General features: G+C 36.2%; 1 protein-coding gene across 11 annotated transcripts in view; it reads right to left on the minus strand.

The window, feature by feature from the left end:
- Positions 1-26,911, minus strand: part of SMAD2 (SMAD family member 2) — an 87,240-nt gene that overhangs the window by 33,468 nt on the left and 26,861 nt on the right. For 6 of the 11 annotated variants that reach the window (XM_070630112.1, XM_070630120.1, XM_070630115.1 and 3 more), the window contains one exon: positions 604-693. The exons of the other annotated variants lie outside the window; for them this stretch is intronic. In XM_070630112.1, coding sequence (XP_070486213.1) covers positions 604-693 — 90 coding nt within the window. The remainder of the gene's footprint in view (positions 1-603; positions 694-26,911) is intronic. 11 annotated transcript variants of the gene reach the window in all.

Raw genomic sequence — 26,911 nt, forward strand, 5'->3', positions numbered from 1 at the left:
ATTCAAACTAATGTAACTCATTACCCAGCTGTGATTGTTTTGAGCACTGAGATATATTTCTATAACTCACACATAAACGCAGATGGTAATGAATATGATGAGATGAAATGGACAAATACCAATATGCTCAACAAAAGAGAATAAGGTGACCAAAAAAATAACATAAGAACAAGTTAGCCTAGCGTTAATTGTGATATAAAGAGTTCAGTAAATAGCTATGTATTTATTAGTATAAAGAAGATGAGACTTAGATGATAGCAAGAAATTTAGCAAAAATTGGTTATGTATCTACTTAAAAATTAGGCCAAGAACAGATTATAATCTAATCTCAAACTAAAATGAGAATACAGTTAACAAAGTTCCTATTCTTTAGGGGATGCAATAATTTCAAAATTCAAAACTAGAATTTCATTGATCAAAACATCAGCTGAAACATTTAGTATGTTTTTAATACTGGCAAGCAGGTATTTTAAATGCCATGCCTTATTTTACAATAAAGGAAACATCGTAGGCAAAATTACACTAAGCAACCCACTATAGGTCTTCCAAAACACCCCCCCTCCCACAAGATCTCTAGGATTCGATAGAGGGCAGAATATTCACCTGGTTTGTTCAGAGAAGCTGTAAAGGCCTGTTGTATCCCACTGATCTATCGTATTTGGTGTACTCAGTCCCCAAATTTCAGAGCAAGTGCTGTGCATAAATTGAAAAACAAAAAATTGATGTGAACATGGAAGCATGGTTATTCAAAATACCATGATGTAAAACATGGAAAATGTACAGAATACTTCCTTCACCCAGAAAATATACATTGCTTTTTCACACGCATTTAGTGCTGGTTTCTATATTTTCTATATGAAGGAAGCCAATAAAATGGAACATGTGACTTCAGATAAGTTATGATTATGTTTTTAAAATGTGAACATCAATGTTCTCTAGCTTAATGAAATCACACCTATAATGCCCTTTCCAATTTCCTCTACTCACAACAAAAGATCTAATACCTATGTACTAGCCTTACTAACAGTGCTTCATTTTATAATCCAGTTTTTATAAAAACTTATTTAAAAACAGATGTCAACTGATATTTTTAATATACGAAAAATTCCAATTAAACACACATCCACAGTTAAGATTTCCGGGTTATTTTCGATACTTATATATTCAGTGTCACTGAAAATTATTTCTCTCTTATTACTACAAAGGACAAGGACGTGGATTTTGAAGTCATCCTAACACAGCACGCTACCTTAAAAGTTTTAAGAAACTGCTGTGAGGACTAACGATATATAAAAGCACCAAATTCTTAAAACACATTATAAGTATGAAAAATTTGCTATATCTAGTTTTTTTAATCAATACACCTGAACCGAAAGACATAGACCAGAAAGACCTCAAAATTTTTCTTCCACATTTCTTTTCAGAACATGTGCAACCCAGAGATACTTCTGTTTTCCCTGCCTCTACTCCATTTCACAGTAATTCTCATCTGTGGGAGAAGAGCTGAAAAGGCAACCGGGGGTGGAACTTCTGACTACCAAGGTGTCTCAGGTCATAAGTTGCACTTTTAAAATTAGAGTCAAAAGGTAATTTCTGAAACAATTCCATTTCTTACATATTACACAATCATCAAAATTTCAAGGAGGAGGAAGAAACATTTCAAAACAACTTTTGAAAATAAAATCAAACAACTGACTAAATTCTAGATGTACACATTGCTAACGAGCTGTCAATCAACATTTCAAAGGGCAGTGGTGAAAAGTGCCATCTTCCCGCAACATGCAGCACCTGAGGTGCTGGGCTTCAGTGCCACAGGGCCTCCTGCACAGCCACTGGGCTGCAAAAACATTTCAAGCCATGCTTTCTAACTATAATACTAGACAGGCAAAAAAACTGCACCTCAAGATACTTTCCAGCACCTTTTTGAGATATTGTACAGATTTTCTTGCTTTTTTGGCTGTGGAAGTCCATCTTTCATTTCCCAGACAACAAAAGCCAGAAAAAGCCAAAAAACTGGAGGATAATTTAGACCTTATCTTTTTCCCCCCAAAACCCATGACATAAAATGGCTCTTCAGGATATTTATCTACTGAAAACATACAGCACCACGTAGTTTAAACTACAATTGAATCAACTAAATTATAGTTATGAATATGAATTTAAGCCTCAGAAGGAATAGTATACAACTTACTCTTCTTTCTTCGAAAATAATTTGAGGAAAATGATCAACAAAAGAGTAGATCAAGAAGCTATTCTGCTCCTATGAGACTAGAATGAACATTTCACTCAAGCAACTCTGGGACTGGCACAAGAACCAGAATCTCAAAGGGCATGAGGTGCTTAAGCTGAGTTTTATTCAAGCCTTGAAATAAACTAGAGAATAATAAACAGTAGTTGTTAAAAACATGGAATCAATCTAGAGGCAGAGAGACCCAGATCCCAACTCCAACTCAGCTACTTTCCACTTGCCATCATACGGTATATTTAAGCCTCAGTTCCATCAGTCACAGAATTGGAAGATTTACTTAAAAATAGTAAATTTGCTTCTAGCTAGTAAAATTTTTGCTTGTTTATATACGAAAAAATATTTTTAAAAAGAATCAATTTATAACAAAATATACCAAGCACCTAGAATAAATGTGTCAAAACTACACAAAGAAACATTTTAATTATTACTAAAGAACACAAAAGTAAAGTGAGCAAAGAGAGAAACATATATCTTCCTAGAAAGGAAGACAACATAACGATATCAATTCTGCCAAATTTAGATATTTGATGCAATCTCAACAAAAATTAAAAAAAAAAAATTTTAAGACCCAAACAAAACTGTTCCAAATATAACATACCAAAATAAACAAGAATGACCAAGAAAACTCAGACAAGAAGAGTAGAGACTGGCCCTACCAGATTCTGAAACACATTGTAAATCCTCAATAATGGAAACAGTAAGGAATTAGTAAAACAATACATGAAACAGAACAGAGGTTCTGCCTGTAGAGCAGCCTCAATCAGGCAAACTTTCCTTCAGGTAAAAATGACAGCCCGACAGCCTCTGAACAAAATATTATAAAGTCAATTATCTGAAAATAGTGGAGAGAGACCAAAAACAGACAAAAATTGAAGCAAAGTCAACTTTCCTAAGAGGGCAAGTACACTGGACGAGAGCTGAGTTTATGCAGCTTTGTACCCAAGGGCACCCTTGCAGTCTAAGTTAGGCAGGGCAACTGGACCTTATGTAGAAAACTGCAGTTTTACTGACCTGCAAAATCAGAGGATGGATTTGGGGCTGCCAGAGAGGCTGGAAAACGGGGGAAATCCTGTAAAGAAGGGAGCCACAGGAGGGGAAAACCTCACAATGTGAGTGTGAGCTTTGCCCAAATCCTTGACTGACCCCTACCCTATACACGTGGGTGACTATTGTTGAGCCTGGTGAGAACCAGCACTCGGAAGTCTGAGAGAACTAAGCCGAGATTTCAGCTATTGCTTAGACTAGAGGCAGAAAATTTGGACTTTGAGATCCAAAACCATCTGACAGAACAAAAATCAACACTCTTCAGAGGACAATAACAGAATTCAGAGTCTCTATAATGTTTTGTCCCAAATATCCAATATAAAACCACAAATTACCAAACATGTGAAGAAATAAGAAAATTCTATCCCCTAGTCAAAAGAAAAAATAGCCAGTAGAAACAGACCCCCAAGATGAATTAAAACACAAGGATTTTAAAGTAACTATTATGAATATGTTCATGGACTTAATGAACTGATGGGACTCTCAGCTGAGCAATGGAAACTATAAAAGTGAATCAAATGGGAATTCTAGAACTGAAAATTACAGAATCAGAAAAAATTAACCTGATGGTTGGAGAAGACAGAACAGTCAGTGAATCTGACGATGGAGCAGCAGAAATTTTATAGATTGGAAAAAAATATTTGAAATAATAATGGCTGAAACATTTTCAACTTTAGTGAAAAACTAAACTTACACTTCCAAGAAACTCAGTGACTACCCAGCAGTTTAAATACAAAGAAAACCACACTTGGGCACATAACCATCAAATTCCTAAAAACACAGAATGAAAAGAAAATCTAAAGTTGTGAGAACTATAAAAACTCTTGGCATATACAACTCCATCCAGACCCCGGCACTGAGACGCTCAACTAAACTCTAGCATGGCTTCTAGCAGCCTAAGGCTGTGTCCCTGGTATGACCCAGATGCTTCTGAGTTCCTGTCTGGAAAAGCTAAAGGCTGACAGAAGAATTTACTATTTGCACCAGCCAACACTTGTCAATAGGCCTCTGACCTCCTTTTATTAGAGACTGAACAAGCTTACAATTGTAAATCCTTCCTCTGTCTCTTTGAGATGTATATGTTTCCTATAACTGGGGAGTGTCCTTCTCAAGGACCTGAAAACCACTCCTTTGAAATGTAATCAATCACCAGGAAGGACAGGTCCTCTGTCTCTCAGTCTACCCTCTGAGGTAGGGTAGAAGCCTAACTTCAATAAATGCCACTTAGCAGACACAGATGGCCAATCACATTGACAATGACGAACCCTCTTACCCACTTTTTGGGCAATTTTTCATTTCTTTGACTGCTTGAGCCCCGAACTGTTCCCCTCCCCTTACTCCCTCAGTCTCCCAGTCACCTCTGTGTAAACCGGAATTGAGCTTAGCTCTTTCCCCTACTGCAATGGTTACTGAATAAAATCTGTTTTTACCACTTTAACCAACGTCCACCTTTGTTCAACTCTGACAGCAGCAAGAGCAGAAGAATCCATATATAGAAGCATAAACACATGAATAATAATTTTCTCATGAGAAACAATGGAAGTCAGAAGACAATGGAATAACATCTTTAAAGAGCTGAAAGGGGAAAATAATAAAACCCTAAAATCTAGAGCCAACAAAAATTTCTTTTATAAAAGTCAAAACAAAAACATGTTCAGATAAAAATTTGGAGAATTAATTCTAGCAGACTTTGCACAAAGAAATGCTAAAGGAAAGTTCTTCAGGATAAAGAGAAATGACAACAGAAAGAAACTCTATAGGAAAAAAGTAAGAGAATCAGAAAGTGTAAGTATGTAGGTAAATGTAAAAGATGATACTCTTTTCTCCTCCTAACTTCTCCTAAAAGGAGATGATCAATTGCAGCAAAAATTATAATTCTAAAAGTATGTGGATGTAATTTATATACTAACAGCAGCAGAAGGAACAAGAAGTGTTTAAAACAACCGCACTGCTGCAAATCTAAGGACGCATATTGTCATTTGGAAAGCACCTCCCACCCAAAAGGCAAAGAGATATAGCTAAAAAGCATATAGAAAATTAAAACAAAATTCTAAAACATAATTAACCCCAAAGGAAGGAAAGGAGAAAAGAAGAACAAAAAAACCCAGATGATAACAGAAAACAAAGAGTAAAGTGTAAGGAGTAAAACAAAGAGTAAACCCAACCACATCAATGATAACATTATACATAAATACAGCACATACTCCAGTAAGAGGCAGAGACTTGTCAGAATGAACACAAGATGCAAAACATCCACAAAAAAGATGTACTTTAAATATAACACATAGCTAAGGTGAAAACATAAGAATGGAAATACACAGTTCATGCAGGCAGTAAGCTTAATCCAACATACTATCAGAAATAATAAGACTAAGAATATTACCAGAGATAAAGAGACATTTCATAAGAGGATAAATTCATTAGAAGACATTAACAATTCTATATGCATCTAAAAACATAGTTTTAAAATACATAAAGCAAAAACTGACAAATCTAAAAGAAGAAATGAACAAATCAGCAATCAGAGCAATCTTAGTAACTCCTTGAACAATTAGACTACAAAAAAAATCTATATATCATAGAAGCGCTGCACAATACTATCAACCGCCTTGATCTGACCGACATTTATACAATCCTCTTCGAGTGTACATGGAACATTTAAAAGAAGACCACATGCTGGGGCCATGAAAAAAGGTCAGTTAATTTTAAAAACTTTGAAATCTTATAAATTATGTTCTTTGGTTACAAGAGAACTAACTTAGAATACAAATGACTGAAAGATACTTTTAAAGTCCCAAATATTTGGAAACTAACAACAAACTTCTAAATAACCCAAGAGTCAAAGAAGAAATCACAAAATAAGTTAGAAAATACTTTAAACTACATCAAATTGAATCCACAATATAAAACATTGGGTGGGGGGGCTAAAGCTAAAGTAGTGCTTAAAGGGAAATTATTGCTCAAATGTTTGTGTTAGAAGGAAGAAAGATTTTAAACTAATGATTTACTTTAATCAACAATAATATAAAATATAACTCTGATTAACATTGTACTGGAGGTCCTAGCTAGTGCAATATGGTAAGAAAAAGTAAAGACAAAAATGTTGGAAAGGGAAGAAATAAAACTGCTTTTTGTTAGCCAAACTCAAAGACATAGGGAGCAGAATGGTGGTTGCCAGGGGCTGGGATGTGGGGGAGATGCTGGTCAAAGGACACAAAATTCCAGCTATAAGATGAATGAATTCTAGGGATCTAATGTACAATCTGAAAATTAAAATTCTGAATTCCATTTACAATACTGTCAAAAACATAAAATACTTAGACAAAATGTTTAACACAAGATGTGTAAGACCTATACAATAACAACTAAAAACCTTGCTGAAAGATATTAAATAAACCTAAGTATGTAAGAGATATACTATAGTCAAAGATTAAACAACCCAATATTAAGATGTCTATTTTCCCTAATTCCCTGATAGTATTTGGTCATTTTTTTCAAATCCACTGCAATCATGACTTCAGCAAGACATCTTTATAACAATTGACAAGCTGATCTAAAACGTATACAGAAATGCAAAAGATCCTGAATTGCAAAACCATCTTGAAAAAGAATTACAGATATACACAACATGGACGAATCTCAGAAATATTTAGTTGGCTGAGAGAAGCTGAACATAAAAGACTAGATACTGAATGATTCCATTCACATAAGGTTCCATACGGGGCAAAATAAACTGAAAGCGAAAAAAATTTAAACAGTTGTTGCCTCTAGAGGAACCACCAGGAAAGAGTATGAAAGAACTTTCTGGGTAATTGAAATACTCTTGATACACTGTACATGCATTTGTCAAATTCATTCCTATCGAGCACTTATAATTTGTGTATTTCACCTTTTGAAAATTTCACCTAAAAAAAATCAAATAAGAAAAAACAAGAATTCAGACAATGAAACAAGAAATCAGAATGGAAAGTAGCTGCAAAAAAATATTCATAAGGTAATTTAGTATATGGCAAAGAAAGTTCCCTAAGAATTGACATGGAAAGATCTCTAAAATATCATAGTAAGTGAAAAAAGCAAGTACACTACGTATAGTAAGCTACTCTCTTTGTAAAAAAAAAAAAAAAAAAAAAAGACAAGTAAAAACCTCTAAGTATTTGTGTATGCATGTATGCATACAGGAAAGATACAGACACACACTAGGAACAGCAGTGGTTACTTGAAGTAGGGAGAGGGAGGGAAGGGAGACTTTTCAAGGCATGTTTGTTCTGTTTGTACGTATGTGTGCATGCATGTATGTGTATACATAAATATACACAAAGATTTTTAAACCGTGTGAATGTACTGCATTTACCAAAGTTAAACAAATGAAACAAAAGAAAATATTGCCAAAGAATTAAATGTCAAGTCATCTTGACATTTCTGTAAAAAGATAAGCTCCTAACCTTAGATAACTAAGCATAAGAAGTACAGATTATTTCCTATTTTGCGTCATTTCAGTTCACTTTGGGCATCACTACAGGAGACAACGAAACACCAGCCTCAGCCCTGTTCATTCCCTTCTGATACAATGGCCTCGCTATGTAACATGGGTCTTTGGTACCCATTTTCTTCCACATGCATTTATGTCAACAGCCCCTTCCGAGCCACCTTCTGACTTTACTATTTCTGTAGGTATGCTTAGCAAGCTAGGTCAATTTTTTAAGACCTAGTAGTCGCAGGGATTTAAATCAGGCAGTTTTAATCACCCACTCTTCCTTAAAGACGGATCCTTTCTAACTACATTTTATTTTCCCCATAAGACCCTGAACTCCCAAAGGTCTGTGTATACTACCACCTAGCAAACAAGGTATTTGGTGACTAAATTAGTAAAAATAGGACCCCAATATTCTTAGTCACACTAAATCATAACATTTTAAATAAAAGTGGGGAGGGGTCAGCCCCGTGGCCGAGTGGTTAAGTTTGCGCTCTGCTGTGGCAGCCCAGTGTTTCGTCGGTTTAAATCCTGGGTGCGGACATGGCACCACTCATCAAGCCATGCTGAGGTAGCATCCCACATGCCACAACTAGAAGGACCCACAACTAAGAATATACAACTATGTACTGGGGGGCTTTGGGGAGAAAAAGGATAAAAATAAAAATGGTTAAAAAAAGGGGCTGGCCCCGTGGCCGAGTGGTTAAGTTCGCGCGCTCCGCTGCAGGCGGCCCAGTGTTTCGTTAGTTCGAATCCTGGGCGCGGACATGGCACTGCTCATCAGACCACGCTGAGGCAGCATCCCACATGCCACAACTAGAAGAACCCACAACGAATAATACACAACTATGTACCGGGGGGCTTTCGGGAGAAAAAGGAAAAAATAAAATCTTAAAAAAAAAAAAAAAAAAAAAAAAATGGTTAAAAAAAGAAGTGGGGAAAAATGGACCTCTCAGGTTTTCAGTTTATTAACAAAGAATGGCGAGTTATAACTCCAAGTATGGATAGTGTGTAAAAAATACTAAAAGAAACGAACACAGGAAAAATTTGGAGAAATGGCACTGAATATTATAACTACATAAAAGGTCTTTTACACATTCCCTATTTCAATAAATCTAAAACGTCATCTACTTTATTTTGTGTTACACTTAAAGGGGAAAACTTCCAATTTTATTTACAAGATGCATCCCAAAGTGAAAAAATGTGCATCTTAGAATCAATGCAATAAATAATAACAATTAGCTTCATAAGTAACCTATGACATGTCAGGTACGGTGTAAAACTTTAAATATATTATGGACCTTATAATAACCTGCAAGCTATGTATCATTATCTCATTTTAAATTTGAGGAAACTGGGCCTCAGAGGCGTAATAAAACCACCTCACCAAGGTCATACACCTAACAAGTGGCAGGGCCAGGATTCTAGCAACAGCGTTGAACAACGCCTTCTACCCTACCCAGAGCTTTCTGAGCTTACAACACCTACATCAGCGTTTCTATGACTAAAGCCTGGGGACCCCTGGGAACCTCAAATGCAGTACTGTCAAGGGTCTGTTTGGTTCCTACAATAATTTCTTAAGTTACATTTTTATTCTCAGTAAATAGTAACTTACATAAATCTCCTAAACACATATCCTGGATCATTTGGGTAAGCACCACTCCTGTACCGCTTCATCATCTCAGTGCGTTTGGATCTGTTACAGTCGCCTTAGCACCAGGGGTAAGTAGAGAGATTGACTTAACATGTAAATGAGGACATCATACCCAAAAGGCCAAATGATATCAGGGCGTGCTATGTAAATTATGTCTCATAGTAGTTTTAGAGAAAAGAGGTGGGAGAATTTAACAACACAAGGCACATAGCAGTACGCTGACCTCAAAAGGAACCTTAGTCATGGGTAGCATTCAGCACTACAAGCACAACGGAAACAGAAAATCAATATTAATAAAAACAGCATCATTCATTAAATTGAGGATAGTTAGAATTTTCTTGGTTATAGAGCTCAGTGTAAATTTGCCTTTTGATAAGTGTAAGTTTACACTAAGTTCTGTTTCTGTACATTTAAACAATATTAAGGGAATAAGACAAAAGAGATGTCTGTACGTTTCTCAAATGTGAAAAGCATCAACATGCACAACATTGAGCTGTTTACAACAGGCAGGATGAGAAGGATAGTTTAACAGTTTAATGTCTGAAAATGTTAAACTAATAAAAACACTTACAGGGTGAAATCAACAATGTATCACAAAGAATATTAAATTTTATTACTATGATGATGATAGCACTATCCCAAACACATTAGCTCAACATTTCCTAAATTTATCTGACCATCTGAGTTCAAGATATTCTAAAAACTCTTCAGCATCATGTTAATCTGTTAAAACCAAAAACTGGTCTCAGAAAAATTCTGCCTGATCAAATTTGATATTGTTCATTAATGCACTTAACACAGACTATTATAAACATATATTGAAATAAGATGTAACAGACCATGAAGTCTGCAACGCCGTCCCTCCATCAACACACACGAGCAAGCACGTCCACGTTAGAACCTCATGCAAAGTCCTGCAGTTCTTCATATGAAACGCAGTTTTTTAAAAGCAGATTATCCCCTATCAACTGTGTAACTTTCTTGCTTACACAGATTGAATATAAAAAATCTGGGGAACAGAGGTTGGAAGAGGTGTTAAAATTATCAGGACACTGAAGTGCCAGAAGAGTCTGTACGGCATACAGCCTGCTAGCTGGTCACTGGACTAACCCAATGACTTAGTAATAAACCTGACAGAAGCCCTTATAGAGCTTACCTAGTAACCACTTTCACAAGTGAGTTATCAGTAAAACTAACACAGTAAGGCTTTTCTTCATCTAAGAATAAACGGACCTTTGAAAACTGAAGTTAAAATTTAAAATCTACTGTATAATTTACCAACTATATAAATGCATAAGAATTTTTTGACACACATCAAGATTTTGTACTTTAGCTCAAACAGACATTATATTTGTTAATTCTTTTTGGATTAAGGACACGTCTATTTATTCATGTATCTGTTATCAGAAGAAAATGGAGAAGCAATAGGAACTACATTCAAGAAACTAACACTGACTCTGAAGGCTCATACCACAGAATCACATAAACCATTAAATGAGTTTTACTGTTCCTGCCCTATTTGCATGATTTACTGCAGCAGTTAAACTACCACTGTAAAAAGTAATAAACCTATGTTTTACTAATTTATTATTTTTCATGACCTTCTTGCCTGAAGAATATATTTCTTCTTCTAATCAAAAGGAGTAAGAATCTAGGTTGCCACAAAGCATGATGAACACTGAGTGAAATTAAAGAGGTTAACAAATTAGAATGTTATCAACAAAAGAAACTTCACATGAGGCTCCAGCTCTTGATTACGTATGTACTCATGACATGTGGACTTCTATGGAGTAATATGTAACTACCCATTCATAATTATTTCTACTTAAACAGAACAGTCCTTTCATTTTATATATGACTAGCAAGACCAAAAGTTTGTATTTTAAACAGCTCGGGAATCAAGAGCTGATCGTAACAAAAAAAAAGTCTATAATTACACGTACTATCCCTGTCGGTGTACTTCATCACCACTAAATAGCTGAGGAATGGGGAATGGAAAACAAAAAAACGCCTACTTCCAGATAGCTTTTTATCTTCCCTCCATCACCAAGAAAGCAGCTTCAGGAACAACCCTGTCCTTAACAAATTAGCAAAGGATACAAGTGAACAATCAGGAAATTTTCACTGGCTACAGAAAACTTAACCAAAAAATTGCCGATATTTATTTTTACCATTTGTTATGTGACTGGCACTATTTAAAGTGCTTTACACACATTATCTGATTTATACTGATATAAACTCTATAAAGTGAATTAATATTATGACTACTTTAAAAAAAAGGAAATAAATGTGAACCATTCAATAATTCAAAAGGTCACAGAGCTCCTGAGATAAGAGCCAGGACTTACATCCACTTCTGGCTGGCTTATGAACCTAAATTTTTTAAGGTACACTTCTACAGAATGGTTTAAATCAGTAGTTTCAAACTTTTATAGGAGCATGTATTGACTATATTTTCCTATTTTCTCTATCCTTGACACTCTTGGCATTTGAGGCCTTGATGCTGGAGAGACTGCCCCTCCCAGGGCTAACTAATTCCTAGACAGCAAGAGACTCCCTTGAGAGTGCGCCTTTGACACACAAACCAACCAATCCAGAGCTCACACCCCTATTTTATCAAACTCTCCAACGACAAGCCAGTGTTCCTCTTGCCCTCAATCACCCTAGTGCTGGGTACTGGACAACTAGGAACCACCTCTACAGCCTGATGAAGTCACTCAGACTTACTCAGCCTATCTACCCAGCACTGCCCACTCCCTTCCCGGAAAACTCCAACGAAGGCTCTGTGATACGTGCTGTCCTCGCCCTTCTATCTTTCTACAAATCCATCTTATTTTTTTATATATTAAAAATTAAGTTGCAGGTACTGCAAATCTAGACACTTAGCACCCATATATCATTAACTAGAGTTCATTGTTCACTCATCTTTTCAAGGTAAAATCAACACAGTGTGGAACAAATCTTAATGGGACCATTTTGTGAGTTTTACCAAATGCATAAATTGTGCAACCCTCAATCCTGTCAAGATCATCCATCCACAAAATCCCTCACGCCCCTTTCTCAGTCAACTCCCTCCCCTACCCCCAGAAGTAATCATTGTTTTTTCACAATAGGTTTAATCTTGTCTAGAACTTCACATAAATTGAATTATACAATATACACTCTTTCAGGTCTGGCTTTTTTGACTCAGCATAATCATTTTGAAATTCACTGAAGCTAACGTATATGACAGTAGTCCACTCTTTTTAATGCTGAGTTTTCCTTTACATAAACAGACTACAGTTTGTTTAGCCCTTCTTTTACTGATAGACACCTCACCTGTTGCCAGATTTGGGGTGTTATGAATAACGCTGCTATGAACATTCAAGTAAGTACATGTCTTTTTGTGGACACATGCTTTCATTTCTTTTGAGTAAACATCTAGGAGTGAAATGATTGGGTCACTGGGTAGATGTGAGTTTAGTTTTATAAGAAACTTGCCAGACCTTTTTTCCAGAGTGGGAAGTACCATTTACATTTTCTCCCTCGGTCTATGAGTTCCTGGTTGTTCCGCAGCCTCCTCAACATTTGGTGTGGTCAGTTTATTTAACTATAGCCATTCTGGTGGTTGTACAGTAGTATTTCATTGTGGTTTCAACGTGTACTTTCCTAATGACAATATTGCACACTTTTCCATTTGCATACTGGCCTTTTCTATATGTTCCTTTGTGAAGTATCAAATCTCTTGTGCATTTTTTAAATTGAGCTATTGGTCTTTTTACTATTGAGTTATAGAAATGCTTTACAAATTCTAGATACAATCCTCTTGACGGAAGTATGTTTTGCAGGGGCCGGCCTGGTGGCACAGCAGTTAAGTTCGTACATTCCACTTCGGTGGCCAAGGGTTCGCTGGTTCAGATCCTGGGTGTGGACCTACACATCACTTGTCAAGCCATGCTGTGGCAGGAGTCCCACATATAAACTAGAGGAAGATGGGCACAGATGCTAGCACAGGGCCAGTTTTCCTCAGCAAAAAGAGAAAGATTAGCAACAGATGTTAGCTCAGGGCTAATCTTACTCAAAAAAAAAATAAACACATTTTGCAAATATTCTTTTCTACTCTGCGACTCTTAGCCGTTTCTTAACACTGTTTTCTTCTGAGATGCTTTTAGTACTGACGAAGTCTATCTTATCAGCTTCCTCTTATTGCTTTCTATATCCTTAAAAAAAAACCTTTGCTTACCCCCTAGTTACAAATATATTCTCCTATACAATCTTTATAGTTTTAACTTTTAGATGAGAACTATGATCCAAGAGGAATTAATTTTTTTGACTAATATAAGGTGGAGTCAAGGTTCATTCTTCCTCATGGATGTCCAGTTCTTCCAGCATTATTTGTTGAAAAGACTTTCCTCATGGATTACTTTGGCATCTCTGTCGGAAATCAAATAATCATGTAAAGTATCTGTTTTGGGGTTCTCTATTTTAACCCACTTTCCTATTTATTTTTATGCCAGAATCACACTGTACTGATTACTACGGCTTCATGGAAAGTCTTGAAGTCAGATAATTTAAGTTCTCTAACTTGGTTGTTCTTTTTCTAGATTGCTTTGGATATTCCAGGTCCTACACATTTCCATGTACATTTTAGGATCAGTTTGTATATTTCTAGAAAAAAATTATTTTAGGGTTTGATGGGGATTGACTTGAATCAGATTAAACTGAGAGAGAACTGACTTAATATTACTGAGTGTTTCAATTCACAAACATGATATATCTGTCAATTTATTGCACACTAGGTTCTAACATGTAGGTCATCTCAGGGTTGGTCTCCACTGGTCTCCCCTTGAGAAAGGGTCACATTTGTTCTTCAACTGTTGAGTAATTTAGGACTGTACGCTGGACAGTGTGAATGTTATGTGATGGAGATGCTAGATTCTGTTACATTCCTCCAGTAAGTGTTAACTGTTTTATCTTGGCATGCAATTCAAATCAGTTTACTTTTAGCCAGTCTGCACTAGGGCTCCCCAACACTGTGTGGGTTTAGGGGTCAGCCTACTGATTTTGGTGAAGTTTTTATGCAGAATCTGGGGCTTCCCTTCTGTAGCTCTCTCCCTGCTAGAACTCTCCCCTCTCTTCAGCAGCTGTGGTTGTCCCAAACTCCGACCTCTGGTTCTTTAGAACAGAACAACAGTGGATTTTGTGTTCAAATTTTAGCTACCCTGCATATTTTACACAGACAAAATCTATACAAAAACAGAAAATTCATCCCACACCATTCCCCTCTTCCAAGTGTCAAATCCCCTCCAAAATATGTCTATTTTTGTTTACTCTCTAGCGCTCTATGTTTTTAATTTTATGCAGAGTTTATAATAGTTATCTGAGGGAATGTGAGTCTGGTAAAAGCATATCTGGCTATAGGAGAAGGAGAATTCTCTAACTGGCTTAGTCTTCTATAATTTCTCTCATCAAGGTTTTCAAATTTCAGTGCAGAGACCTTGAGTGTCTTTAAAAAAAATGTATTCCTAAGTATTTGAATTTTACTGATGCTACTATTCATACAATTGTTTTGTTTTGATTTTTTTCTGAGGAAGATTTGCCCTGAGCTAACATCAGTGCCAATCTTCCTCTCTTTTATAGTCTGTGGGCCACCAGCACAGCACAGCCACTAACAGTGACATAGGTCCATACCAGGAACCGGACCCAGGCCATCAAAGCAGAGTGCGCTGAACTATTAGGCCACCGGGGCTGGTCCTAGAATTGTTTTCTTAATATCACTTCCACTTGTTTTCTGTTAATATTTATGAAAATACAACTCATTTTTATACATTGAACCTGTAAAGAGCAGCCTTGCTAAATTTACTCATGTGCTTTACTGGCTGTTTTTGTAGATTCCTTAAGGTTTCTTACATAATCATGTTGTCTACAAAAAGCAAAAGTTTTGATCCATGCTTCCAGATCTTTCTGCCTTTTGTATTTAATTTTCCTGACTCACTGCACTAGCTAGGTCCTCCACTAAAATAACAAACTGAAGACACAAGATGCACCTCCTTGACCTGTTTCCGACCTAAAGGAAAACATAATATTTTATGATTAAGTATATTCTTAGTTGTTGGTTTTTCTTAAACACCCTTTATCAGACTATGTAAATCTCTTTACATTTCTAGTTTGCTGGGAATGCTTATCATGAATGGATGATGAATTTTGTCAAATGTTTTTAACCAAGTGAGGTGATCTTACAGTTTTTCTCCTTTGTTGGTTCAGTGAATTACGTGTTTTGCTTTTTGTTTTCTTTTCTTTTGTTTCTGGTGAGGAAGACTGGCCCTGAGCTAACATCTGTTGCCAATCTTCCTCTTTTTGCTTGAGGAAGACTGTGGCTGACCTAACATCTGTGCCAATCTTCTTCCATTTTGTGTGTGGCATGTAGCCACAGCATGGCCTGATGAGTAGTATGTAGGTCCGTGCCTGGGATCCGAACCTGTGAACCCTGGGCTGCCGAAGTGGAGCATGCAAACCTAACCACCACTATGCCACCAGGCAGGCCCCTACATTGATTAATTTTTGAACATTATAAACTAACCTTGCATTGTTAGGATAAATCTCATTCATTCATGATGTATTCTTATTTTTGTATATTGCTGGAGTATATTTTAACAATTTTTTTCAGCTGTATTCATGACAAATATTAATCTGTATATTTTCTTCTTTTCTTGCCATCTTTGTCAGGTTTTGGTATCAGTGTTATGTTAGGCTTATAAAATTTCTATCTTTTTTTTTCCTGAGTTTCTGTAGCACTGACATTACTTCTTGCTCAAATATTTGAATTTACCAGTAAAACCACCTGGACCTGGAGTTTTCTTTGTGGCAAAGATTCTGATTATAAATTAAATTTCTTTAACTGATACAGGTCTATCCAAATTTTCCATTTCTTCTTGCAGCAGCTGGGGTAATATTTTTTAAGAAATTTGACCATTACAAATTTAATGGCATAAAGCTGTTTAAAATAGATGCATATTATACTTTTCATGTCTGTAGAATCTAGCATGATACTTCCCCTTTCATTTCTGACATAGGTAACTTATGGTTATAGGCTCTCTCTCTCTCTTTTTCTCCATTAGTCTAACAGGAGTTTATCAATTTTATTGATCTAAAGAACCAGCTTTTGGCTGTTAATTATCTCTGTTGTCTCCTTTCTGGTCATTGATTTTTGTTCTTTTTATTATTTCTCCTATTTATTTTCCATTTTCTTTTATCTTTTTTCCTAGTTTCTTGGGTGAAGTCTTAGGCAGTTTTTCTAGTTTATTTAAAGCTATAAATTTCCCTTTAAGCACTATTTTAGCTGCATCCCACATATTTGATATGTTGTAATTTCATTATCATTTAGTTTAAAATATATTCTAATTTCTCTCATGTTTTTTTCCTAAATAACCCATGGGTCAAAGAATTGTGTTGTTTACTTTCCATTTTTTAATAGCTGTCTTATTGGTATTGATTTCTAATTTTATTCTATTGTTGACAAAGAACATAGTCTGTTGATTTCAATCTTTTAAAATTTATTGAGACTTGTGCCTTGGTCTTTCCTGGTGAGGTTACCATAGCACTTGAAAAAAGACTATGTATTATACTGATGTTGAATTTAGTATTCTATAAATATCAAGTAGGTGGTTAATAGCGTAATTCAGATCTTCTATGTCTTAATGATCTTTTTGGTCTAACTGAACTCTCCAACTAGAATTGTGGCTTTGTAATTTTGACGCATTAATTCTACCAAGTTTTACTACATGTATTTTGAAGCTTTTTTATTAAGCAGATACCCATTTATGGTTAAGGCTTCTTGACGTCAGCACTTCAGAGATGTCATTTTATAATCTTCTGACCCCCTTGCTTCTGACGAAAAGTCACATGTCATTCATATCATTCCAATTGTTTGTACCGTCGTCTTTCACTGGCTCCTTTCAAGATTTTCTCTTTCATGGGTTTGACTATGACGCATCTAGGTGTGGTTTTCTTTTCATTTATCCTGCTTGAGTTTAATGAGGAATTTGACTCCACTTTTGATTATTTGACTGCTGACAGTTTCAAGCCCCACCATGCCCTCATCTCCTGTCTCAAATCTCAGCAAGTTGATGAGGAATCCCAGGTGCTCCCTCCTTTGGTGCTGGTGGGAATTGTAAATGAGGCAAGCTTGGGCACACACACGAGTGCAGAAAACTGTCACCCTAGCCCCATATCTCCTATCACTAATCTCTCAAATCATCTATGGACCAGCTTGGGAGCCTGCCCTGCTTTCCCCAAAAAGCCTAATTATACGAGCAATAATCTTTTTCATGCTCTCTTGGTACATGTTTGGCTTCATCAGTCTCATATCAAAATCAAACTTGGGGAGGGATCCATCCCACATATAGTTCACACTGATTAAACACTTACTGCGTAGCAGACATAACACTAAGCCTTATACATATTAAACCACTTAATCCTCCAACATCTCATGAAATAAGCAGTATTATTCCCATTTGACAAATGAGGTAACAAAAGCACAAAGATAGAGTAACATACCTAAGGTCATAGAGTCAGCAGGTGGCAGGGAAAGAGGCTGCATTCTTAATTACCAACACTATTCTGCCTCTTATATAGTTATGAGAAACAGGAAATAAAGTAAAAAAAGAAACAAGTAATAAAAACATAGCAAAACAAAACTAAAACAGTAACTTTAGAATAGTATCCCTGGTAAGTAAAACACTTATAAAATGTGCTTAATTATAAACTCTGGATATTTTACTATAAGAGTCATTTTTCTCAAGAAAAAAACATTCTCTGGGCAAGTAAATTGGGAGAGCCACTTCCAAATTAAAATGGGGGAGACAACAGAATTTCCATGGTTAAGAGTCCTATGAGAATAAAACTGACACTCTTATTCTTCTTTGGTTTGGTACAGCTCTTCTTAGAAGCAGAAGGAAGGACTGGATAATGACTGAAAAAAATTTTTCATCTTTACCTCTAAATGTTACGTTGAAAACACTACTTTGAGATCTTGCTAGATGGTTCTACTGTCTTTGAAAAAAAACAAAATATCTCCCACATAAATAAAATAGTCTAGATCATTGAAAAGATTTAAGTATCAATTTTAAAAATAGTTACTCAAAATATTCCAAGTCCTTCCCAAAGTAGAAACTTTTTACTTTAAAAAAAGTTAACATTAAAATGGGCTCAGAAATATTTATTTTAATAATGTTCAAATGTTTAATAATGTTAATAATTTTTGAATTTTCTAACTTTATTTTAACATACATTCTGTTTTTAAAAATTAAAAAAATATCCCAAATGACAAAAGAAATCCTAACACAAACTATAAATACATGTCATTCCAATCTTTTAAATTAAATGCATAAAACATAAAACAAGGATTGCAATACAGAACAGAGTTCTGTAAAAACTCAAAACTTTTTAAGTCACACATTTTTGTGATGCCTGTATTTGGTTGTAAAGAAAGGTTTTTTTAATTTGACAATTTAAAACATTAGCATCCTACAAAATAAAAATCAACTATGACACTTTGAAGTTGACAGTGTGCTTTTACAAGTAGAGGTTAAAATGTCTAGGTAATGTACATAGACTAATGCATTATTTATACCTGTTAATGCCAATTATATAAGTCATCACATAAAAACTATGGGGAAACAATTCTTTTAAGTTACTTACTTTTCATTATCAATTTTTGTTCAAGTATCTAACTCTGAACTTTCACATCGTCCTTAACACAAACACAGCCTCCCTTCTCCCCCTCATCCCCACTGGCCTACCAAACTTGGAGCAAACCAAGTTAGGGAGAAATTATATCCTCTTACATACATACAAAGCCATAAAGATAATCAAAGTTCATAAAAGAAAAGGTCTGAGATGAAGGACTTAGAAAATCTTATATATTTCAGTTTTAATTTAAGTACTGTTCATGAACATAGTTTCCTAAGAGCCTCAAGACTATCATTTCACAGTACTTCCCATAATAACCCAAAAGCAGAGCTAAAGTAACGCTGGATTTTGAGAATAAAGACTGATCTAACAGTTCAAGGGAAAAAATATTAAGGTAATAGAAGAAAACCCTAGTTGTAATAAAATAGTCTCTTTGAAAACAAAGCATCATTGGATAATTTAATAGGTATCATGGTCAAATATTTTGTGTTTAGAAAAAATATTCTGTTTTGCTAAAAAATGGTATGTATTTCATGCACAGCATGTAACATCCTTCCATTCTCTCCATATAGTCTACCTGTCCCAGCACCACTAAATTTGGATTCCCAAGTTTTCAAAAGTATAATACAGACAGCTTATTCAACAAGCTGGACTTGGTGAGCTCCTCTGTCTCCTCTATCTTTACCCTCAAACAAGCCCTTGTCAAACTGCCTCCCTCCTTTCTGCTAAAATCTCAACAAGATCCCATGGTTGTTCTAGTCATTCCCAGATACATATATTAACAATAAATCTCTTGTCAGAAATTAAAAATTTTACCCTGATCTAAGTAAAAACTTTATTTTCTCATTCAATTTTGCTAAGTTCATCTCCTCCAAGACTCTCCAGCTGTTACTTTTAAGGGCCCTGTAGGTTCTGGAACAGTAGGAAGAGGGGGTTTTAGAGGAAAAGGGAACAAACAGCCTTATAGGGCTGATTTGATTGAAATCTGAAATCTGATGTGACAGTAATGTGGCGGTGAGGTCCTTTGAAGGTCAGAAGCCCAAACACTGCCTCTCTTACCCACAGTTAGTTCCTGATGCAAAACTTCTCTAGGTGGTCTGCTTGGGTCATTTTGACTCTCCAAAGCAGGCCTCTTGATCCTTTCAAGACAAGTTAACTTCAACTACCTTAGTAAAGTATACCCGGCCTATGAGAAAATTCTTCTATCTTTGACCCATCAAACCCTGAACGTGCAGGCCATTCCCACTGTGCCCTTTCTTCATTCTACTGATGCAAAAGCAGCTCCAGCTGGTCTCGCTTTTTAGCCTTTTTCAGGTTGAAGTCAGGGACCAGTCCATTTATCTCCCAAACCTCAGCAGCACAAGCATGTCAAAGAAGTTCTCCTGAAGCTCCTCAATTTGGATGAAGAAAGGGGAAATGCCACAGTGTACACTACTCTCTCCAAGGAAGTTCTCGTTTGAGGCTCCTCTCACGAACTCTTATATTTTATTCATATAGCCTAGAGTTGAGTGATGTGTTAACTGGATATCGTTTCTGCAACTCCTGCATAAACGGTATAGCACTTCAATTTTGAATGTAGGTTACTTGCAATCTATTGTTCTCAGATTTGGGGTCTCTGAATAAATACCAGAAGAGTTCCCATTCAAGCATTCTGTTACAGTTCTACTTCCAGGTAAGATATAAGCAGGTCATAGCAGGCCAATGTTCCTGTTGTAAAAACTAGGGAGAAAAAGATAAACTAAACTTGTTCAAAAACAACAGACAGCTATTAAAGTAATGAGATCCAGATAAACTAAAATTGTAGGAAGAAAGAACACCTTCCAGGTGAACTGACAACTGCCTGCCACTTCCAACCCTGGGGTCATTTGCAGATTCTAGGTACATGCTGGGAATCCGGCTTGGCCTGGGAAGAGAAACTCTACTGAAGAAAACAAAATAGAACTTTTGACAACCACAAGAGTCACCTCCCTTAAAGATGTTTGCGAGATTTTAAAGCTGCAAACAAGAGGAGGCTCAAGAGCCAAACTCAAACTATGGAAAGAAGGGCAGAAGTGAACGCCGCCCTCAACTCCAGTTTTTGAGGGAGTAGATGCCGCCAGGCTTTCAATCAAAATTCCAGGAGAGCCCTAATCACGGAAAAGGACTGAGCCAGCAATAGACTACATCAAATTAAAATGGCAACGAAGCCCCAACCCAGGTCAATCCCTGATTAGATTAAGGTGATCAGCCTCTCTATCTACCTGACACAGGAAAAGTCAAATACTCTTTGGGGAAGGCATCATTCGCAGCATCCACAATTCTCTTAGATACAATATATGGCATACAATAAAAATTACATAGTATATGAAGAGGCAGGGAAAACGTGAGTGATAACTGAAAGAATGAACAGACAATAATAGAAGCAGGCCAACAGACGACTGAGATATTAGAGTTGGCAGACACGGACTTTAAAATAACTATTATAAATATATTCAAGAAAATTTTTAAAAAATGGATGATTTCAATATATATTCTCCATACTAAAAGGAACATACTAAAACTGAAAAATATAATATTTGAAATTAAGAATTTACTGGATGTGTGTAACAGTAGACTGGGATACAGCACAAAACAGAATCAGGACACTCAAAGTTAGGCCAATAGAAAATATTCTAAGTGAAAGAAGAAAAGAACTGAAAACAACAGAGCATAAGAGACACGTGGGATCCAGTCATTTTAGTATAACATTGCAGGATATCCTAAACTAGTGTTTTACTATTATTTTCCATCTGCACATTTCATGTGTGGTATTGTTTATTTCAGGTTCCTTAGATAGTAGTACATTTACTTCTATCACCCGTGGGGACCACATAGGCCTGAAACACCCTACCACAAGACAGAAAGAAGGAGTAAACAGTATGGTTAAACGTTGCCCTCAGTAATAATGATCTTCCCAGAATGGGGTTAGTCCCACAGGAATATCTGGGCAAGCTGGAACGGTTCCAGATAAGATTAGAAACAGACCAAGGATGCCAAGAAAACAAAAGACGGTTGCAATTTTTTAAATACCTATTATTTTAGTTAGCTTGATAAACTTATTCTTTAAAGCCAATACAGGGGCCAGCCCTGTAACCGAGTAGTGAAGTTCAAGCATGCACTCCGCTTCAGCTGCCCAGGGTTTTGCCGGTTCGGATCCTGGGCGCAGACATGGCACTGCTCATCAAGCCATGCTAAGGCGGCATCCCACATAGCACAACCAGAAGGACCTACAACTAGAATATATAACTACATACTGGGGGACTTTGGGGAGAAGAAGCAGGATAAAAAAAGAAAGATTGGCAACAGATGTTAGCTCAGGTGCCAATCTTTAAAAAAAAAAGAACCTAAACATTACATTAATGGGACAAGAAAAGTGGGGATGTTGCTTACTGCATGAGGTGTTAAATGTTAAAATTAGAGACTGATTAATCTGGGTATAATTCACTAACTTTATAAAGGGACAAAGGTCCTGGAGCAGGTGAACGTTTCCTCTGAAAAGCTAAGTGATAAAAATGTCCTATGTAAGAATACACAAAAGGGCTTTGAATACCAGGAGCTCTCTCAAAAAATACAACTATAAATGCTGGCACCAGATAAAGGTTAAGGGTCTCACCAAGTGTCTTTCAAACTGTGTTTCACAAGACCCTAAACCTCATCAGAAGAGCTTTCACAAATTATACACAGAACATAAAGAAAACGACAAATGGGATGCTGAGGCTGATAAAAGGTAGCTATCACCCATAATCTCAAAGTTCTAATTTGCATTTATAAAAATATTCATTGTTCTGATTGATTTTATGAATAAATGTTATACATTTGAATAAACTATATTATGCATAACACAATGCAGCCTGGCAAAAACTCTCACTGAGCAAAGACAGACAATAGAATTTAATACCTACAATTTAATGTGAGTTCTCTTAGAAAAACTGGAAGAAAATGAAGACACGGAGTACATGTGAATATTTCAAATAAACCATATTCATGGTTATAGCGCTTCATAGCTTACAAACTTCAATTACATTATTTCAAACAACCCAAAAATAGTACTTTGAAAGTACTCAGATAATACCACAATGCCCTTTCACAAATGAGGAAACAGTAAAAAGTACAGTCACATGCTCCAAGATCCACACTCAACAGCAGTGAAGAAGCTGACTCAAAAACAGGTCAAACTTCAAATTCAAAGTTCTATTAGAGTACTGCATACATATTATGAAACACACACGGATATACAGACACATCATCTGTATCTACGTAAAGAGGAGAGAGAGAGAATTATCCTTATTCTCTTTTGAAATAATGAAAAAAGCAGTAATTTAAGAAGAATTGAAGGATACTATGGTTTGGGTTTAAAAAGACTTCTCTTTAGTTCTTCTTAAGTCACCCAGAGAAGTTAAAGGGTAGGAATACGGAGTCCGAAATAAAAGTTGACAATCTGCATAAAGTTTACTTAATTACTCTGTTTAAAAACACAGACAATGGAAAACAAAACCCAAATGTTAGTGACAGCATTAAAAAGAAACATATTATCCTGAAAGGATACCTAAGACACTAGTAATACAATTATCTCTGAAGAGGAAAACTGGGTGACGAGATGGGTGACAATAGAGGTGGGACGGAGACATTTTTCCACTGTATAATCTGTGGCTGATTTTTGAATCATATACACATACTACTTTGTTTTTAAGGAACATACTTTTTGAAGACAAAAGCGGATATGAATATGAATATATATACACTTTTAAAAAAAATTAAGAAAATATAATTGCCCTTTAACAGAAAAATTGACTTGAAAGGATAAAAAAAGACAAAAATAGTCCAAAAATCCTACTGAAACATTTAATTGTGCTGACTATAAAAGTAAAACATACTTTTATATATAAATATTAGGAAAAAATCATAGGACATCTCTTCCTTTAGGTCATCCACTAATAACCACTATTAACAATTTGGTATATTTCTCTCCCAAGTTTCATGATTAAGTGTTAACATTTTTAGAAGTACGTTTCATCAAGTTAAGAAAACCCTATTTCTAATCTGTTAACGTGAATAAAACTCGAATTTTATAGAAAGCTCTTGCTAGATCCATCAAGATCAGATTCCTTCTTAAATATGAATATGAAGTATCTCATACTAATAGATTTCCTGTAGTTGAAACATACTTGCATTCCTGCAATACACCTTACATAGTCATGATTTTGTGGTTTTATTTTTAATATTTCTAGTTTCTGATATTTTATTTATAATTTTTGCATCTATTTTTATAAGTAAGATTGGTATAAACTTTTGTTACTATTCTTGTTCAATTCTGGAATAAAATGAGTTGGTAGATTTCCCTTATTATCAGAGGTAAGGAAACCACGGGTTAGAACGGTGTTTTGTCTAATTCTTTGCTATTATATACTACACCAAAATGAACAGAAATCTTTGACTATATTCTTGACTGTTTCCTTAGGATGAAAGATGAAAAATGTGATTACTTGGTCAAAGAGCCACCTTAGTAAAGCCCTTATAATTTATGTTTGTGAAAATAAATTCTGTATTTCTACATATTTATATATAAGAGATATAAAATTGCCATTTTAGACCCCCAGCCACTTGCCTTTTTAACTTTACAGAGTCTCCATGCCCACTGCAGTTTCGATTTTGGTTTATTGCAGATAATATGACCTGAAAGCCAGTTTCTTCTTCTTGTGATTGGTTCATTACCTAAATATCAATTGTCATTCTGATTTTACGACGGAGTTGTCTTCCAGTCCTCAGTCTCAAAAATGCTTGAGGTGGAAAACCTTTGTGAAACTGTATTTATACTACTCAGCTTAGTGCAGCTTCACAGGGTAAGTTCCACTCATGAATCCCTTTGCGTCACGACGTACAACACTGGGAAGGGAGCAGTGACGTATGTGTGTAACTACAGCTTCTAACCTTCAAAGACAAAGCAATGAAGGCAGAGCAGTTACGTGAGGGGGCAGCCGGGACAGAAAGCCGGGTTTAGTCCCACTCTAAGTCTAAGTCCCACTCTAACATTAGGGGGTGGAGGGTGGAGGGGAGGAAACTCTGTTAAGAGTTAATTAAACAGGTATTTTAACAGAAAACACGTACCACTTTAAAAAATTAAGTAATTTATGTTTCAAGTTCTCCATCAATTGAAGTTATTTGTATTTTTAGGTTTATAAAACCTTAAGGTATTTTATTAACAACGTACTTGCAATTTTAAGTAAATAAGCTCACATTAAATCCATTTTGCATCCGATTTTAAATAATTTTGTTTAAACTATGGACTGGTTTATCCATAATGGACCTTTTTCACTCCCATTCCCCGACCCTTTACAGTCTCCATAAAAAGAGCTGACTGAATGTTTAAGGATATTTAGCAGTAAAGAAATGAGTAATAATCTGACACAATATAACTGTTCTACCACTACAAGCAAAGCAAACTTTATAAAATATATGACACAAACTACAGCGTGAGGAGCTTAAATTTTTGGTAACAATATTAACAAATCTACATTTCTTGCAATATAGAAAAACACCAAGTTAGACAAGCAAGTTTCTAGTGAAAAACAAGGTAATGGACAACCATCACTTCACTTCATTAGTCAGGTGAAAGGGTAGAAAAAAATTTTGATAAAAAGCCCTAGAAGATGAAAAATCTCTAAAATAGGCTGTAAAAGGAAGCACGGAAAATAAGGAAAAGAAATTTGACTAAAGTGACCTCCACAGTTTAAATACCCACATCTGTAAATTGTAATCATCCGGTTGCGACCTGAAGGACAGGGCTGCACAGCTCTACTCTCGGGCTCTGCTCCGTCAGTAAGCTTACTGCAGCGGCAGTGTGAGCCTTAGATGAAGCTGGGCAAAAAAGTGCCTCCAGGTCTTACTGGACCACAGAGCTCCCCTTGACGAGAGAGACAAACACACCAACTGATCTCCCTGCCCGCACACCTGGGAGTCTCACCCCCATCCTCCTCACTGCAGCCAGATGTCGGACTTAAATTAATCTGACCTGAGAGTCTCCTTCACCTAAGACTCTTCGATGACTCCACCCTCACCCAGCCACGTGGGTTCAGCGTGAACTCCCCAGCTCGGCAGGCTGCGGCTCCTTACTACTACACAGACTCACTCCTGGCGTGTTCCATCTCCCACTTCACACTCCCAGGACACTAGACCCCCTCACCAGTCCTCCCCTACCATCGCACCCTCAACACTACAGTGACACTCTGGATGAATCGGACTTCTCTTGACTAAATTCCTCCTTTACATCCATCAAGATTCAACAAAGGGAACAATCCTTCTCCAGAAAGAAACTTTCCAGAAGCCACCGAGTAGGCAAAGTTCCCGTCCTCTGGACACAGCTCCCTGAGCACACATATTTCATAACACCTACTGCACCTTACGAAATTACCTTTTTTATTTTTTAAAGTTTAAATCCCTTGAGTAAACAACTCAAGAACAAAGACTGTATTTAATGCCAGTGAGGAAGAGCGTATCATACAGGTAGTGGGTATTTAATCAAGTTTACTGAACTCAAATACAGGGCATAAAACAACGAAAAATTAAAAAACATAGCTTGACTTATTCTTAGCCAATTCGTCAGCAAGTCCTGTCAGTTCTACTTCCATCCAAAACCGTCCACTTCACGTTTAGCACAGCCGGCAGCCCAGTCCAGCTGCCAGCGTCTCTCATTTAGACTACTTTAATAGCCTCCTGATTTCCCTGCTTCCAGATCCACCATCCAGTCTAACATACACACACACAAAGACACACAAAGACACACACACTCCCACTATCCCTCTCACCACTT

Source organism: Equus przewalskii, chromosome 7 (genome assembly GCF_037783145.1).
Source record: "Equus przewalskii isolate Varuska chromosome 7, EquPr2, whole genome shotgun sequence".
Classification (NCBI taxonomy): domain Eukaryota; kingdom Metazoa; phylum Chordata; class Mammalia; order Perissodactyla; family Equidae; genus Equus; species Equus przewalskii.